Source organism: Periophthalmus magnuspinnatus, chromosome 13 (genome assembly GCF_009829125.3).
Source record: "Periophthalmus magnuspinnatus isolate fPerMag1 chromosome 13, fPerMag1.2.pri, whole genome shotgun sequence".
Lineage (NCBI taxonomy): Eukaryota > Metazoa > Chordata > Actinopteri > Gobiiformes > Gobiidae > Periophthalmus > Periophthalmus magnuspinnatus.
In genome coordinates, this window is record NC_047138.1 from 23698324 (window position 1) to 23717666 (window position 19343).

Below are 19343 nucleotides of genomic sequence, written 5' to 3' on the forward strand. Positions count from 1 at the left end.
TTCTTCCAAATCCGTATTGTTCCTCCAACGAAACAAACACAAATGCTTGCAGCGTTGCTTCAAAGTATGAGAGTGCGGTGATGGTGGGCTAAAAGACAGTATTTCACCGTGCGTAAACCCCAGTTGAAAGTATATCTGAACAAAATGGTCCAAATTCTCCATAACGAATAACGCACTAGTCTACTCATTCACGAAGAGTAGCCTATATTCTCATAAAATTACTACTTTATTCGCGTAATGTCACGACTTTATTCTGGTAATATTATGACTTTATTCTCGTAGCACTATGACTTTATTCTCATAAAATTACAACTTTTTCAGGCTTTGACTTTATTCTCGTAAAATTACGTCTTTGATGTCGAAATGCTACGACTTTATTCTCGTAGCGCCCCTATAATTTATTTTATTTAACTGACCCTTATGCTCCATTGTACCACATAAATCACTTATGTTGAAATAATTGTATTGTGTGTAATGTTTATTTTATATTTTTATTAAAATTATTATAAATTATGATTTAATTTCTGTTATTTTTTGTTCTTTTTCTATGTGTTTGAAATTGAATGTCTGCTATTTGTGTATATATTGTATTACATAGTTTTATCGTTTGTAAAAACATATATAAAAATAAAAAAAATGTTACATTGATAAAATGATAAAAATGCTTGTAATCAAAATACCACATTTAAGTTGTTAAAATTAAATTAAATTTATTACGCGTGATTAGTTGGTTTAGTTGGATATGCTCTCATGAAACCAACTAACTAACTAAAAAATGTTCGCACAGTAAATGGCAAGCGAGCGTGGTCCACACACTCCATACCAGATGGTGGCGGTATGCAAACATCCATAAGAAAACAGAGGAGATGCGCAGAGTTGCAATTCTGGTAGGAGTGGGTCATGGATCTATCAGTGGATGCCAAATTTTACGACTACCAACAAGGATCTATGCTTTAAACGTCTGCAGGTGTGACCCTACTCCTGGCTCTGCTCCGTATTCTCTCCGAGTACGGTAATCTGGTCATCGGTCCGCTTTTTAGATCGGATTGCGCATAAACGTGTCCAAAACTGCGTCAAAGTGCAGAGGAGGAGGCGGGCATGATGGCGCGGGAGCTTCAAACAACAATGTACAGAAAAGCGAAAAGTTAGTTTGGTTTTAGAAGCTTGTCGTGGCAAATAAAAGCCCACAATGATGAAAAGAAAAGAAGTGCAAGTCGTTAAACTCAGCCCCAACGAGGAGGCGCAGCTGATCCGAGAGGAGCAGGGAAGGAGGAGGATACTGCGGATTCAACAGGTTGGTGGATGTTTTTTTGACATCGGGGCAAGATCACATTCTGCTCTCTGAAAACTACAGCTGTGCATTTTTACGTTCTTAAAAGACATAGCCTATTCGCTCTTCTATAATTTCCAATTCACACATTTTGAATATTTTAAAGAGTTCATAAAAAATAGATACAATTTGTACAATAACATGGATAAAGAAAGTCTCACATTTGTGTCCACATGCATTCTATAATTCTTGGTCTCACCATACACCAACATTTCAAACTCGATTTTGGAATTTTTTGATAGCAATTTTAATACAACAATGATAATGTAATGTTCTTTCTTGGCAATAGAATTAAGCACAGAATATTTTCTCAAATATGCCTCCAGTAGGTTAATATAGATCAAAACCATTCTAGAAGTATTCAGGAGAGGTCGTATTCTTTCTGAGTATCAATACATGCTCATTTTAGTATCTGGTTTTGATAGTATCAATACTTTTGACAAACCTGCCTGACCCATACTTTATTGTCACTAGGAAACCTGTCAGGAGTAGTGGCCGTAGTCTTTTGGTCGTTTAGTCAATTAATTGGTTGATGGTGTCCTATTTGATCAAATGTTTTATTAATATAGACGCTGCAGAAAAATAGATACTTTGCAGTGACATCTGCACGTGTGTCTATGGAGAAATGTTCACCAGTTTCCATGGTGACAAAATGTATGCATCAGCAAACCCTTCCTAATAAGTTTTTAGATTGTCTGAAAACTCAAGAAAAAATACAAAATTAATTTAAACAACACGTTTCCAGGAGCCTGTAATGAATATGAGCATTCATGGTCCAGTTTAGGAGTTTCAACAAAAGGTGCGAGTGACCAACTGAAAAACAGTTGGCTAATGCTAGCTTTTAACTAATGTAATTTAACAGGGTTTACTTACACTTTTTTTAATTAAGATCATAAGGATTTTATTTTACAGCAGAAAGGAGAATTCACCAAGGATGGGGCTATTTTAGCTGGAGGATTTTCTGCCTACTGTGCTTCTTGTGGGTTGATTGAAGTGATCAAAGGGCCTGTATTACGCTATTACCAGATCTATGGTATAATGCTGTTTCCTTATCACAAACATACCTGAAGTCATGCTTTGTTTCATTCACACATGTTCAACACACAAAACCTGCATATTTAGGGAGAGTTCTTCTCTCAAACAGAAAACACTGTTCCATCTTGTGATGTCATCTGGTAATACAGGAAGAAGCCCACTGTGTCTTAAAACTCCATACTTTCAATAGAATAATTTGGATCATTTCAGCCCTGGAATTGCAAACCACCATTGAACAAAAGGTAAAATGTAGCTATTAACTTGTAAACTACCACTACATGACATCACAAGGTGGAACAGAGCATTTCGAGCTTTGGTGATGAAAAAAGACTAATAATACAGGATTACTCAGACATATGTGAATGAAACAAAACACAACTCCTATGTTTTTGATGAGTTAACAATTGTGTAATATAACACCTTTAATTGTTCTCTACCTTGCATTTAAATTGCCCTCTTCCTCTGTGGCCTGTGAGCAGGTCCGGGAGCAGCAGAGACACATCGCCCGCGGTGTCCGTCACAGCGTGGAGCAGAGGAGGCAGGAGGAGCTGGCTCTTCTGGAGGCACAGCTCAAAGCACAGTGGGAGCAACAGCAGAGGGAGCGTGTGGACAAACTGCACACGCTGTACCAGGAGAACCTCAGCCTGCTTGGACAGGGACACCGTAACGCCAAGGAAAATGTACGAATGCATGTTATCGCAATTAGATATTTTTCCCAAATGGTTCAACTCTACACAGCATTAGATTTGTCTGACAAGCAGTGTGGTAAGGATAGGATGCTTTTCAAATTTCACATTTTAAAGAAGACATTTTGTGACACCCGTGGATCCTTATGATTAATTATAATTTGCACATTTTAAATTAAAATACTCATCTAAAACAACTTAATAAAAGAAACAAGGCCGCTGATTTCCACATTAGAAAACTGTGGTGCCCCATGGGAGGAAACGTCACAGTAAATGTCATCACAACAAAGCGCCCCTTGCTGTTGGCACCTCCTGTAGCTGTAGAAAACCAAAATGGTTATGTGACACTGCCAAATCCAACACATATCACCGATTAAGAAAGTAAAAGTGGAAAACGAAGAAAGTACAGAGAAGTGGTCATATACCTTGGACGGTGAAACCGGGACTTGATCGCAAAATGCTTTCTTGAAAATAAGGGATTAAAGATTGCTCAAACGTGCATAAATCACTCCAAATACAACTTTGAGCTAAAAGCTCTAAAAAGTCAATTTTGCAGAATAGGTCTGCTTTGAACACATGCAAAATAACTGACAAAAATACTTAAATATAAACTGACAAACTAATACAAGAATCACATTTCAAAACATGTTTGTGTTGCTCTAAACTGCAATGTTAGCAGCCTTTATGCACAGTAAGACAGGAAATTTTGTTGTTTGTGGAGGAAATTATGGTTCTTCAAAGTTTGCTTTTCTCTTTTCTAACTATGCCCATTCAGAACCATTTTCTTTCTGATTACGATTAATCTTGTAGCCCTAATACTGGGAGTTTAGTATTTATAGTGTCATGTTAACCCAGTAGGGAATTTAGGATCGTAACTACTTGGTGTATTCATCCAAAGCTATGCTTGTATTATGCCGTGACAAATGTATTTACAATTAGTGAGCCAGCTGTTAATGAGGCTGTTCCATGTCTCATATATTCACCTTTTTAATTTTGTTTTTGCATTGTTTTATACTTTTAGTCAAGAAAGCAGATGTAGCCAATCACATTTGATCCTGATCTATGTGAATCAACATGTTGTAGTTATATTGCCTGGGATCCAGAATACACATGAGTCTGGTCACCAGTCAATGTCCCTGAGTTCACATGGGCATGATTGACGGGTGGATTAGCCAATCAACCAATCAGAGATACACAATGTACAGACATTGTGTATCTCGGATCAAAACAAATATGGTTGCTTACAAGGAAGAAAGAAACTGTCAACAGGGGGCTGAAAAACATGGCGGATTTTTTCCGAATCTAGCAAAGCACTCTGTGAATCTGAGGGGAATGATATCTAAATGATAGACGATCAATGAGCGCCTTCATTTCACTGGAAAAAAAAAATCTGGTTGTTTGGTTTGGCTTGAGGCACAACAGAGGGAGTGGGGATCAGACTGATATCCCTCTGTGTAAAATTACAGAGAGAGAGAGAGATCAGTCTGGATATACAATGCAAGTGGTTTATAATTTCTATCAGTGGTTCTCAACCTGGCAGTCTCATTTCAGGAGGTTCTCAGATGATATGGGGAAGAAATTTGCTATGGGGAATGTAGTTTCCTATTTGTTGGCCAAAATGATGACTTTATTTGTCTGAAAATAAAATTGAACATTAGATATAAAAAGCTACTTTTTATCATTACTTTTATAATTTTGCAGGTAGTGTTCTGTCTGTATTTGGGGGTTGCAAATTCTTACGGTTGTTATTATGGGAGTCACGACTGAAAAGGTTGAGAAGCACTGGTTTATATAATAAAGCCAAACCTACCGTAGTCTCATTTTAGGAAGTTAAAAAACAACAACAACTAAGGCACTCAATTAAAAGCCTTTATTACCTCATGGCAGATAAAGTTAAAATTATGCAAGTGTATTTGAGACTGGTCCCTACACTGAAGAGCACCAAAAGGACAATGTTGTACAATCTATACATCCAAGTTGCACTCCTGCCTCTAACTTTTTACGTAGTCTCATTTTAGGTTTAGGCTCTCACTGGCCCTTAATCATGCATCAGATTGATTACTTGTTTGAGTTTCTTTATGTTACCAGTTTTGCTTTAAAAAGGGGCTATTTTACTTCTGTGGGGGACTAACTGCTAACCAACACATAACATACTTAGATCACCATGTTTCCTTTTATTGTTTTAAAAATGCTATTTTCACCCAAAGCAATGCATTTATATGTTTAGTAAATTTCACTTTGGTTTTTGATGCTCTGAATCCCCTGTCAATTTGCTCTCTGCGTTCAGTCACTCCCCTTCAGAGCACTATCACAACACAATCAGCATCCCGCTAATGAAACTACTGCACATCACATCAGGTTTGTCAAATTGCTGTGATATGTTTTTGCATATTTATGGAGATTTCTCTTGTAGGAGCATGGGTGATGGAGGCTTGTGGGCTGAGCCTTTTTGATGAGATGTTATGCAAAATCGATATTTTGAGCTTTTCTTCCATGTTATAATTTCTTGCACTGAGCAACATTGTTCTGTGTAAATAATGTTAAAATGAACGATTCTTGAGGATACGCCTAATGCTCTTTGTGTTTTTTGAAGGAAGCAGATGTGAGCGCATTACTGCAGCAGAAGCTTGAGAATGATAGTAAAGTGGAGGAGCGCTACCGCAAAGCTCTGAAGGAACTGCAGCTCCAGAGGCTCAGGAACCAGGAGAACCAAAGCCGGTAAGGAACACGCTTGTTGAAACCCTAACACCTATTTTTAAACTAAATAATGCTTGTGACAGATGTGCTGATGCTCGGAGGAGGGCTCTGCAGGTGGAGAAGATCAGATCTGCTAAAGTGGCCAGTCTTCCTTTGCCCCCCTCTCAGCCACTGCAGGCACAGGTAGCATTTATATTATTACCCGATTGAATTGAATTGAATTATTGGGGGCGGTCAGTTAATTCATAAAACGTGTGAACGACTCTAAATGGGGACAGTACCTCAGAACTGGCAGGCCGGGGTGGTGGTCTTTCTTCGTTTTTCATTTATGTTTATTTATACAGGGAACCCAATGAGAGCCCTTGGGCTCTCTTTTTCATGGGCATCATGTACAATACAAAACACACTAGTCCATATAAAACATTAAAAACAGGTGCAGGTGTGTATATAAATGTTTGTTACCATTATTAAATTGTGATTGTGTCCACAATGCATCTAGTTTTGCTTTTCCTTGGAGTGTATTCCATTTTTGTGAAGCAAAACAGCTAAAAGCCTCTTTGCCATCTCAGTTTTGGTGTTTCTAGTCCTTAGCCTTATGCAGTCATTTCATCTGTAAATTTTCTCGTATCAATGATTAATATGCACATGAGGTATCCTGGCAATTTTTGAAGTAGCCCCTTATTTCATGCAGTGCTATTTCTTCTAACAGAAAGTGATGGCCAATCCCCTTTTTTATAGAGAATACAGTGATGGGTTTAAATCTGTAAACCTGTAATAAAATGAAGGGCAGAGTGAAATAGTGGATCCAACTGTGGATCCAACTGTTTCAAAGCAGAGGTCTGCACGTACACCACCTCCCCATAATCCCTCTGTTTAAGAAGGGGGACTGGAGGGTGTGTTCCAACTACCAGGGAATCACACTCCTCATCTTTCCCTACCGGGAAAGATGAGGAGTGTAGGGTAGGGTACTGGAGAGGAGAATCTGATACTTGAACCTCGGATTCCCGAGGAACAGTCTGGTTATCGTTCCAGTCGTGGAACACTGGACCAGCTTTGTATTCTCCATCGGGTCCTTGAGGGTTCATGGGAGTTTGATCAACTAGTCCATATGTGCTTTGCGGATGTGGAGAAAGCATCTCAACAGTGTGCCTCCCCCCTTTGGGGGTGCTCTGGGAGTATAGGGTCCAGAGCTCTTTGCTAAGGGCTGAAAGGTCCCTGAATGACTGGAGCAGGAGCTATGTTCACATTGCTGGCTATAAGTCAGACCTGATCCCAGTGCATGTTGGACTCCATTTATCACTGGTTCTATTCATTGTTTTATGGACAGAATTTTTAGGTGCCGCTAGGGGCTGAAGGGTGTCTGGTTTGGGAACTACAGTATCTCATCTCTGCTGTTTGCAGAATATGTCTTCATTGAAACAAGACCTAGAGCAAGGTGGCTTCATCAAAACAGGGCCTGGATCATGCACTGGGGTGGTTTGCAGCCGAGTGTGGCGCGGCTGGGATGAGAACCAGCTCCTCCAAATCTGAGGCCATGGTTCTCGACCAGAAAAACGTGCTTGCCCTCTTCGGGTGGGTGGTGAGTCCTTGCCTCAAGTGGAAGAGTTCAAGTATCTCCGGGTCTTGTTCGCGAGTGAGGGAAGGATGGAGCGTGAGGTTGACAGGTGGATCGGTGCATCGTCTGTAGTGATGTGGTTGCTGTGTCGGTCTGTTGTGGTAAAGGAGCTGAGTCGAAAGGTAAAGCTCTTGATTTACTGCTTAATCTATGTCCTACCCTCACCTATGGTCATGAGCTTTGGGTAATGACCTAAAGGAAATGGGTTTCCTCTGCAGGTGACTGGGCTCTGCCTTAGGAGCTCAGTCACACAGGAGGAGCTCGGAGTAGAGGTCTTGTTCCTCCATGTTGAGAGGAGGCAGCTGAGGTGGCTCGAGCATCTGTTCCAGATGCCTCCTAGATGCCTCCTTAGGGAAGTGTTCCAGGCATGTTCTACTGGGAAGGAACTATGTCTCTTGGCTGGCCGTGGGGTCCTGCTGGGGGAAGTGTCTGGGATGAGGGAAGTCTGGGAGTCCCTGCTTGGACTGCTGCCCCTGCAATCCTGCCCCGGATAAGCTGAAGAAAATGGATGAACAGCTCTAAATGACAGAAAATGAAAACAATGTGGGCATGCCGTTGTATTCAGGCCATATATAACATAACATAACATAACTACAACCCCAATTCCAATGAAGCTGGGATGCTGTGTAAAACTTAAAATAAACACAGAATACAATGATTTGCAAATCCTTTTCAACCTATATTGAACTGAATAAACTACAAAGATATGATATTTAATGTCCAAACTGATAAACTTAATTGTTTTTATGCAAATATTCAACATGTCTGCAACATGTTCCAATAAAACTGGGACAGGGGCATGTTTACCACTGTGTTACATCGCCTTTCCTTTTAACAACGGTCAATATGTGTTTGGATGGCACCATGTGTTGCTTCAAAACCTGTATGTCCCTTTCAGCATTATTGGTGCCTTCACAGATGTGCAAGTTACCCATGCCATGGGCACTAACACTCCCCCATACCATCATAGATGCTGCCTTTTGAACTTTGCGCTGATAACAATCCAGATGGTCCTTTTCCTATTTGGCCCGCAGGACAGGATCTATGATTTCCAAAAACAATTTGAAATGTGGACTCGTCAGACCACAGCACACTTTACCACTTTGTGTTAGTCCATCTCAGGTGAGCTCGGGCCCAAAAAAAAAACTGCAGCACTTCTGGATGTTGTTGATATATGGATTTCACTTTGCATGGTACAGTTTTAACTTGCACTTGGAGATGCAGCGACAAACTGTGTTAACTGACAATGGTTTCCTGAAGTGTTTCTGAGCCCATGTGGTAATATCCTTTACACATTCATGTGTGTTTTTAATACAGTACTGCCTGAGGCCTTGCCGCTTACGTGCAGAGATTTCTCCAGATTCTCTGAATCTTTTGATGATATTATGGACCATAGATGATGAAATCCCTAAATTCCTTGCAATTGTACATTGCGAAACGTTGTTTTTTGGCTGTTGGACTATTTGCTCACGCCTCATCCTTACTTGTGAATGGTTGAGCCCTTCGGGGATGCTCCTTTTATACCCAATAATTAATTTTTTCTGTTTTTTTAATTGTGTTCTGTTTTTGTTTTTTTTAAGTTTTACACAGCATCCCAACTTCATTGGAATTGGGATTGTGTAACATAGATACAATCCTTCTCTGTTTGTGATAGACATTACCAGTCAAACGTTTCAGACAACCTCTCATAAAATTTTTTTTTTATGTTTACTGCTTTATACATTTTAGATATATACAGAATTCATCAAATATATGAAGCAAGATACATGGAAATGTATGTAAAGAAAAAAAGTTAAATAACTGAACTATTTAAAAAAAAAACCCCTTATATTCAAATGTTCTAATTATCCTCTGCATTGTCGACATCACTGCAAACCCTTCTTTCAATGAGCGTCATGATGAAGTCTCCTGAAATGGTTTTCACTTCACAGCTGTGCCTCAGGGTCAAAAAGTGCCAAGAGTGCAATGCAGCAATCAAAGCAAAGGGTGGATTTTTTTTTTTTTTTTTTAATCACAGGTTTTGAGTTATTATGAGTTTTTTTGTATACTACATTCCTTATGTGTCATTCATAGTTTTGATGGCTTCAGTGAGAATCTACAACATAAGTAATACATAATAATGTGTGTTGAAGCTTTTGACTGGTAATATATAAAAAAGCGAGCTTAACATGAAAATGAAAAACTTTCAGAGATGCAACTTTGAGGAAGTTTGTGCCCATACATACACTTAATTAATAGAATTCCATGCAAGACCCCTGACCTATAACTTTACCTGGCGGCAACACCTGTTTATCTCCTTGGAAATGGACAATTTTATTTCGTACTGAACATTCCCTGCAAAGCAATTACCTTTCAGAGGAGACAATCAGGGAGACTCCACCAGAAAAGTTACAGTTACAGTGTACCTTTAACCAAACTCTTCACTCCTCCTTATAGGAAGCTGCCTCTAAACTTCAGCATATGGTCAGGAGATGTGATGCCAGTTCCTTCGCAGCCACACACTACCACATGCCTCACACACTGGTGGACAAGGAGACAGCCAGCTCACAGGTAACACCTTTACTGTACTACTACTCGTACTAGACCAGGGGTTGGCAGCCGGCGGCTCTAGCGCCCCCATAGTGGCTCCCTGGAGGCTCTTGAAAAATGTATGAAAATGGAAAAAGATTGGGGGGGTATAGTTTTTGTTTTAATATGGTTTCTGTAGGAGGACAAACATGACAAACATTCTTAACGTTTTCCAATGCTGTAAAAATGTGCTTAATAAATATTCAATTTCAGCATTTCTGTCAATGCTTTGTAATGAGAACTTGTCAAATGACAAAAAGAGTAATTTGGAAAGACATTTACAGGGAAGGCATGCTAAATTTGCAGCCGACCACCCAGTTGGGAGTGAGAGAAACAGTGCGATTGTAGTACTTCTGGAGAAATTAGAGGAGCGGAAAGATAGATTTAAGAAGTACATTGCATCTCCAGACTCCACTACCGCTGCAAGTTTTGTTGCAACCCGAGAGAAAATAAAGCGTGGAAAACCATTCACAGATGGTGATTACATAAGGATTCATTCAGCAAAATATCAGAGCACCTATTTTCAGACTTCAAAAACAAAACCGAGATAATACAGAAAATTAAAGACATGCCTCTCTGCAAAGACGGTGAAAGAAAGGGCCATCAAAATGGCAGGCGACATCATCAATCGGCAAATCAAGGACATTAATTCAGCTCCACCGTACTCAATTGTCTGTTATGAATCATGTGATGTGATCGATATCGAACAGACAGTGCTTCTATGCAGGTACATGAACTCTGATGGGCTGCAAGAAGAAATTATCTAATTAATACCACTGAAAGGCCAAACATGATTTCTTGACTGTATTTGATATAATTTTATCAATGCAACAAAACATAATGCATTAATATTGTAATGAAATTTAAACTTAAAGCACCAAATATCATACAGCAGAGTAGTCAAGTGGTGTGTCATCCTCTCCAGGATGCATTGCAGAGAACATAAACATTTAATCATGAATGCGCATTATATATTTGTAGCCTACTTAGTCATTTTGATAGTAGGATAATATAGCTAATAGACATACAGTCTATAATATAACATAATACAGTGTATGTGTTGCCTTCATATAAGGCTTTTATTTTTTTTGTGGCTCCAGACAGATTTGTTTTGTTTTTTTGGTCCAATATGAACATTTTGGGTCACCAACCCCTGTACTAGACAGACTAGTCAGATGTCGTGATTTTCGTCACATATTTAACACACAAACCTTGAGGCTGAGTTCTTCTCTCAAGCAGAAAACACTCAGTTCCACCTTGTGATGTCATGTGGTAATACAGGAAGTGCTCGTGTTTTTTAAGCTCTATACACCTTCACTAGAATCATTTGAATAATTTCACCCCTGGAATTGTCAATTTCTACTAAACGAAATGTAAAAGGAGCTCTTAACATTAACGCTTGATGACATCATAAGGTGGAACAGAGCGTTTTTCAGGAGGTAACAACATTATAACATGACTTAAAGCACACATAAATTAATTGTAATATAGGACCTTTAATGTACAGAAATAATGAGATGATGAAAGACTACTTTACGGAGTAGATCACAAAATGAACAGCTTCAGCCCCGTTTCATAAGTGTAACATTGGGCAGTCCACAATGTCTTTTTATGGACTGCATTCTTTCAATCTAAATCTGTTAATGAATGTAATGTAATGTGATTCCTGAACCAAATCTATCTTTACAGAATGAAAAGATTTATAAATTGGTTTTCAAGTGTTTTATTCAACGACTCATTAAAATTCATAGAGGAGCAGAGGAGGCGCAGTGTTTTTGTAGAGTAAAAGTTGTGTTATGTTGTGTCCTTTAGCCTAGCGCGTGTGCAGAGGCAGAGCTGGAAGTGCAGAGGATGACCCAGATGAGGAGAGAGGAGGAGCAAAGGAGAGAGGAGCAGCAGGAGAAGGCTCGTCTCAGAGGGAGGGAGGCTCTGAGGAGGGAGCAGCTGCAGCAGGTCTGTCCACACTCCACAGTACACACAGAATACAGTGTTCCCTCGTTTATCGCGGGGGTTTCATTCCAAAAATAACCTGCGATAAACGTAATCCGCGAAGTAGAAAACTTTATTTTTTACAATTGTTATATATATATTTTAAGGCTGTATAACCCCTTTCCACACAGTTCATATATGTTTCTCAGACAGGCATTAACATTTTCCTACTTTCTTTCTCATTTCTCTCTTGTTTAAACACTTTCAAAGTTCAAACCTTCGTAGATTTAAAAAGAAGCACAGTATTATAGAATGAAATCAAATAGTATATTGTACTGTAAATAAAAATGAGCGCTTTTAGAAATACTGTAACAAATTTAATTTAATGATCAACCTACGAGGCTGGACACATAGGAAATGATTAATAGTGACTCACGCGTATTTCACAGTTCCTCTGACTGTGCCTCTGCGTCCTGGCGCCGCCCCGCTGTATGTCTTGTAGTGTTCTTTTTCCTGCAGTCACTGATGCACAAAGCTAAAGCAGACTCCATCCGCACGATGGTTACAACCCTTTATGCATCCTTGTTAAGACTTATTGTTGTGGTTGTCCTTATGTTATTTTCCTCCTTCTTTACAAGTCTCTCGTGGACACGCATCTTGGCCACACTGTGTTTCTGTGGCGTGTCTTCAAGTGTCAGCGGCGTGAATCTGAGCGTCAGACGCTCTGTTCACATGTGCTAAAGCGCGCCGCGTGAACCAATCAGAGAGAACACCCCAGTGACAAAGCGACGTCATTATCCCGAACAAGTAGAAAAACATCAGCCACAAATTAGCGGCTACTTAATTATGCTGGGCACACCAGCTAGCATAAAGGCTAGTCACAGACACGCCTCCACAGAACTGATCGCCTTCGTTGATGAGTTTTATGTAATAAATACATTAAAATCACTCTCTCAACGTGGGCTACAGCGTATACAAAGACACAGGGAAAACGAGACATCCTAATGGTACGTTCATACCGGTGTGTCAGGTGCGTCGCGTTCACATGTAAAGTCAATGGTGGACGCGCGTCTTAAACGCAGCGTGGTCAAGACGTGCGTCCACCATTGACTTTACATGTGAACGCGACGCACCTGACGCACCGGTGTGAACGTACCTTGAGGCACTCGCAGACCGCAACGGATACGCGTCAAGATGACGCGTGTCCAGAGCGTCAATGGCGCGCATCGGAGACGTCCTCTGGAGGCGTTGGATGCCTGTCCAGGTGTTCTCGACGCCCCAGAGTCACACTGCTAGCATCCAACATTTATGTAAATTTGGCTAAATGTATTCTGTACTGTACAGGAGACACGGCATGTCCATTAGCCAATCAGGACACAGAACAAAATGTGCCTTCAAACACTGTAAAAAAAAAAAAAAAAAAAAAGCATGCAAAATTGTACAAAAAAAAAAATCTGCAAAACATCGAAACTGCGAAAAGTGAACCGCGATATAGCAAGGGACCACTGTATACAATACTGTGGTGCGTTTGTTTCAGGAACGTGGGCGCCTTCTGGATGAACTGGAGCACCTGCAGCAGACTGACCTTCTGCGGAGGAGGCAGAGGGTGGGGAACATGCCCAGGCAGATCTTTGAGCCACTCTACAGGAGGCAGGAGGCTGAGCTGGAGTTGCAGAGAGATATGGAGTTTGCCTTCGAGGACATGTACAGTGGAGAGAGAAGTATGAGGATTTGGTTATATTTTGCAAAATTGACTTGATGTATGTGTGTATGTGTGTATATATATATAACACATACATACACACGCACATATACAGTGAGGCAAATAAGTATTTGAACACCCTGTGATTTGGCAAGTTCTCTCACTTAGAAATCATGGAGGGGTCTGAAATTTTCATCTTAGGTGCATGTCCACTGTGAGAGACATCCCATGTCCACCCCATACAGTCAGTAAGACTCCAACTACTAACATGGCCAAGACCAAAGAACTGTCAGAATGCACAAGAGACAAAATTGTAGACCTCCACAAGGCTGGAAAGGGCTACGGGGCAATTGCCAAGCAGCTTGGTGAAAAAAGATTCACTGTTGGAGCAATTATTAGAAAATGGAAGAAGCTAAACATGATTGTCAATCTCCCTTGGACTGGGGCTCCATGCAAGATCTCACCTCATGGGGTCTCAATGATCCTAAGATCCTAAGAAAGGTGAGAAATCAACCCAGAACTACATGGGAGGAGCTGGTCAATAACCTGAAAAGAGCTGGGACCACCGTTTCCAAGGTTACTGTTAGTAATACACTAAGAAGTCATGCTTTAAAATCATGCATGGCACGAAAGGTTCCCCTGCTTAAACCAGCACATGTCCAGGCCCGTTCTAAGTTTGCCAATGACCATTTGGATGATCCAGAGCAGTCATGGGAGAAAGTTATGTGGTCAGATGAGACCAAGATAGAACTTTTTGGTCTTAATTCCACTCGCCGTGTTTGGAAGAAGAAGAAGAATGATGAGTACCATCCAAAGAACACCATCCCTACTGTGACGCATGGGGGTGGTAGCATCATGCTTTGGGGGTGTTTTTCTGCACATGGGACAGGACGACTGCACTGTATTAATGAGGATAACCAGGGCCATGTATTGTGAGATTTTGGGGAACCTCCTTCCCTCAGTTAGAGCATTGAAGATGGGTCGTGGCTGGGTCTTATAAATGCAATTATGTAGAAAAAAAAGTGAAATGACCCCCTTATATATATATATATCTCAAATCAGGCCAAGGGTCTGCAGTGCGTGTGTGTATATGTATGTATATACATGCATATAGACATACACACATACACACACGCATACATACATACACGCATACATACGCACATACATACATACACACGCGCATGCACACACACACGCACTATATACATTTCTGGCTCTCACAGACCTGTAACTTCTTCTTTAAGAGGCTCCTCTGTCCTCCACTCCTTACCTGTATTAATGGCACCTGTTTGAACTCATTATCAGTATAAAAGACACCTGTCCTCAAACAGTCGGACTCCACACTCCACAACTGCCAAGACCAAAGAGCTGTCAAAGGATATCAGAAACAAAATTGTAGACCTGCACCAGGCTGGGAAGATCGAATCTGCAAAAGGTAAGCAGCTTGGTGTGAAGACATGAACTGTGGGAGCAATTATTAGAAAATGGGAGACATATAAGACCACTGGTAATCTCCCTCGATCTGGGGTTCCATGCGAGATCTCACCCCGTGGGGTCAAAATGATCACAAGAACGGTGAGCAAAAATCCCAGAACCACACCTAGTGACCTAGTGAATGACCTGTAGAGAGTTAGGACCAAAGTTACAAAGGCTACCATCAGTAACACACTACGTCGCCAGGGACTGCCAGACGTGTCCCCCTGCTTAAGCCAGTACATGTCCAGGCCCGTCTGAAGTTTGCTAGAGAGCATTTGGATGATCCAGAAGAGGACTGGGAGAATGTTATATAGTCAGATGAAACCAAACTAGAACTTTTTGATAAAAACTCAACTTGTCATGTTTGGAGGAGAAAGAATGCTGAGTTGCATCCAAAGAAGACCATACCTACTGTGAAGCATAGGTGTGGAAACATCAAGCTTTAGGGCGTTTTTTTCTGCAAAGGGACCAGGACGACTGATCTGTGTAAAGGAAAGAATGAATGGCGCCATGTGTTGCGAGATTTTGAGTGAAAGCCTCCTTCCATCAGCAAGGGCATTGACGATGAAACGTGGCTGGGTCTTTCAGCATGACGGAGATCAAACACACTGCCTGGGTAAAGGAGTGGCTTTATAAGAAGCAGTTCAAGGTCCTGGAGTGGCCTAGTCAGTCTCCAGATCTCAATCCCTTAAAAAATCTTTGGAGGAAGTTGAAAGTCTGTGTTGCCCAATGACAGCCCCAAAACATCACTGCTCTAGAGGACATCTGCATCGAGGGTGAAAACCTTGTGGAGACATATAGAAAATGTTTGACCTCTGTCTTTGCCAACAAAGGGTATATAACAAAGTATTGAGATGAACTTTTGTTATTGACCAAATACTTATTCCAAATACTTATTTTCCACCATAATTTGCAAGTATTCTTTAATTCTTTAAAAAAAAAAAATCTAAAACAAGTGTTAAGTTTTTTTGTTCAGTACATTACGCATGTGTAGTTTTGATGCCTTCAGTGAGAATCTACAGTGTTCTGCCCACACTAAAAGTTAGTTTCAGAAAAAGTTCATAATAATTTAGTATATTATAATTCATTAGTTACTATTTCATGCTTAAGACAGCCATTTTGTTAAAAATAATTACTATATACTCTAGTTTTGGGTTACTTGTGTTTTATTTTGAAGGCCTCAGGAAGTGGTCACAGTGCATTATGGATAACAGTAGCAGAATTCAGCCAGATAAAAGCGTGTTAAAATAAGCCTGCTTGTTGATGTCCAGAGCTGCTCATCTTGTGTTTAAAATCTCATCTACATCTACGAAAGCAATGGCTTTTCACTCGAGCTTTTCACACCACAATTGTAATGAATTGTAAGCCGTCCTGAAGACCGTATTAGAGGAGCAAGATGCTCAATTTCCTGGTTCGTGAAAACCGAGTTTGGCTTGTTGTTGATCTGCGTTCACATACATGGTGTATCCAACATGTAGTGATAACAGTACATACAGTGTCAATAATCATTGAAGAAAATGAAAAGCCGTGTCCAAACCTTTCACTGATAGAGCAACTATACCCTGAATTACACCATAATAACAGAGTTGGTAATGTGAATGCAAGCTCAAGTCTATACTAAAAATATCATAGACGTTGCATCCTGATTCTTTTTGTAACTAGAGGTACAAGATGTATCAAAATATTGATAATATCTCAGTTGTTGTCTTGGAGATAATCAAAATTGGATAAGTATATTTTCTACCATTAAAACAACAAGACACAGAATTGCAATTGTTAAGTGATATTCTGGCCCTTCTGTAGTTAATTTTATGGTCCATTCAATTCTCACTGTTGATGATATAGGTATTTTGTTTTATAACCCACCACTTCATGTATTTTTGTATTTACCACAGGTACTATCCCACCAAAAAAAAAAAAAAATAAAAAAAAAATGAAAATCTGTCACTCCAGGAAGTTTTTTTTACCTGTGGTTTGTGTCCGGTCTGTGTGCTGTGACAGGGCTGAAAGGAGACCTACTGTGTGGCCTGGCTCCCGAGCCTCTGTTGCCCCCCTCCACAGAAGACCACTGTCCCGAGCTGGACGTCACCTCGAGCGACCAGTGTGAGGAAGAACAGGAGAACAGGGGGGGCGACACACACGGCGGTCACATGGACTCTGCTCAAGGTGAAAACAACTGTCAGCAAAAACAACTTCATTTTCATTTTTTTCTGCAGAAGATATTTTATTCAATTAGTTTTTAACTATGTTGTCGTTCTCATGTACACTCTCGAAGTTGCACTTAGATTGATTCATGCATGTTTGAGTAATCGTTATTCTCCAGTAATTAAGACACCAGTGCCCTGTAAATAACCATTTCCCGTACCCCTCAAACACACCCACTGATATGTACTTTGTTTTTCTTTTTTTGGTCTTGGTATCACTAAAGATTCGGCAGCATGGAGAAGCTATTTTTACACAATATTATAATGAATTCTCCTGACTTTCAGTTCAATATTCATGACTAACTATTGTGTGATTTTATTGAATAGATATTAAAATGCTGTTCTATCACTTATGTCTGTGAAGTTTGAAGTTTTCAGAATAGGATTTATACAAAAAGTCAGTTTATAGTGTGCTTTCCTCACATGTATGCTCTATAGACTCGGAGTCATCTAAAACAGTGGACAACATGGACACAGTGGCCAAACCAGCCTGTGAGAGAAGCGGGCTAAAGAGACTGGTAAACTGCATCGAGACTCAGAGACAGCGCTGGTGCCAGAGTGATGGTAGTCCGCACTCCTGCCCCTCACACTCCCCCTCTCATTCTCCCTCTGAGAGACACAGCAGCCTGGACACCGGCCCACTGACTGACGACAAACTGTGTAAGGACATCACCTAGGCTGTACTATAGAGCTGTTGTGAGAAGCCTTGTAAAGGTTTCTCACATTCAACATTTCATCTTGAGACTGACTCAGATTAGTAAACATGTTCTTTCTCTAAAGCTAAAGCTGATGTGGAAGATTTAGCCCCCTCTGCCAAACTAATCCAGGAATTAGAGGAACAGCGGACAAAGGTAATATTTTTTACAGTCCATGCCCTTCTGTCCATGACATTAGCACTTCCTGTCTTTACTAATGTAACTCTACTTTCTGATCCGGTCTGTCAAATCCCTCCATAAACTTCAGAGTTCCGATACCCTGATCACCTTCAGAACCCCCTCCTCCCACCACATCTCCCCTGTCCTTCAACAACTGCAACTCAAAGTTCTCCTGTTTTAGACCTGTCATGATAATTACTATATTGACTTATCGTTCAATACATGATTTAATACATATTTTGTGTGGTACTTTTTCCTTGTACTAGTGGGGAACTTTTTTGTTATTTTTCTGTTCTATGGTGGGATTTGAGCGGTTTCATGCTGTGATTTATTTATTTATTTATTTATTGCAGTTTGTTTTTTAACCATAATATGTACATTTAGAATATTTTTTGTTGATAATTCTACTTTAGGGTTATTGTCAGTGGCAAAAATTAGGTTCAGAATTATCATTGTCTGTAATTTTTTCCGTAATATGTCGCACTTGAAAATGTGTTATCATGACAGGCCTATCCTGTACACTTTCAAAGACATTTGCAATCCTGCTCCTTCTTACTTTTCCAGTCTGCTCTACTTAAAACCGTCTCACTCCCTCCACTCTTCGTCCTGTCTCCAGCTCTCTGTCCCCCCTACCTTGTCACTTCTTTTTATAGGAATTTAAAATGCCTATATTAAGCTATTTTGTTATAATGTTGTTTCCTCCTCACAAACATACGCGGGGTTGTTTTGTTTCATTCACACATGTTTAACACATAAAACCTGCATATTTAGGCTGAGTTTTTCTCTCAAACAGAAAACACTTGGTAATACAGGAAGAGCTCCACTGTGTGTTTAAACTCCATACACCTTCTCTAGAATATTTGGATAATTTCAGCTCTGAAATGTCCCATCTCTAATGAACTAAAGGTAAAAGGAGCTGTTAACTTGAAAACTACAAGTTTATGACATCACAAGGTGGAACAGAGCATTTTGAGCTGTGGTGTCGTAGACAGACTAATAATACAGGATTACTCAAACATTTATTTATGAAACAAAACACAACTCTGGGTATGTTTATGATGAGGTAACAGGATTATAACATGGCTAAAAGCTCACATGAATCAATTTTGCACAATATTTGATCTTCAACAAAAATATTAATCAACTCAAATAAATGGAATTTAGCCAATAATTTCATCAGTTGGGATCTAAAGTCATGCATTTCACAAATTTATTGATTACCT

The 19343-nt window shown here is 40.1% G+C and overlaps 1 protein-coding gene across 1 annotated transcript in view; it reads left to right on the forward strand.

Annotated features, from left to right (window-relative positions):
• Window positions 1–893: 893 nt before the first annotated feature.
• Window positions 894–19343, forward strand: part of cep295 (centrosomal protein 295) — a 45712-nt gene continuing 27262 nt past the window's right edge. Inside the window, exons 1-10 of the mRNA XM_033976555.2 lie at window positions 894–1294; window positions 2845–3045; window positions 5645–5769; window positions 5832–5931; window positions 9800–9913; window positions 11744–11884; window positions 13398–13581; window positions 17043–17207; window positions 17684–17905; window positions 18026–18096. Of these exons, the coding sequence (XP_033832446.1) occupies window positions 1190–1294; window positions 2845–3045; window positions 5645–5769; window positions 5832–5931; window positions 9800–9913; window positions 11744–11884; window positions 13398–13581; window positions 17043–17207; window positions 17684–17905; window positions 18026–18096 (1428 nt within the window). The 5' untranslated portion in view covers window positions 894–1189. The remainder of the gene's footprint in view (window positions 1295–2844; window positions 3046–5644; window positions 5770–5831; window positions 5932–9799; window positions 9914–11743; window positions 11885–13397; window positions 13582–17042; window positions 17208–17683; window positions 17906–18025; window positions 18097–19343) is intronic.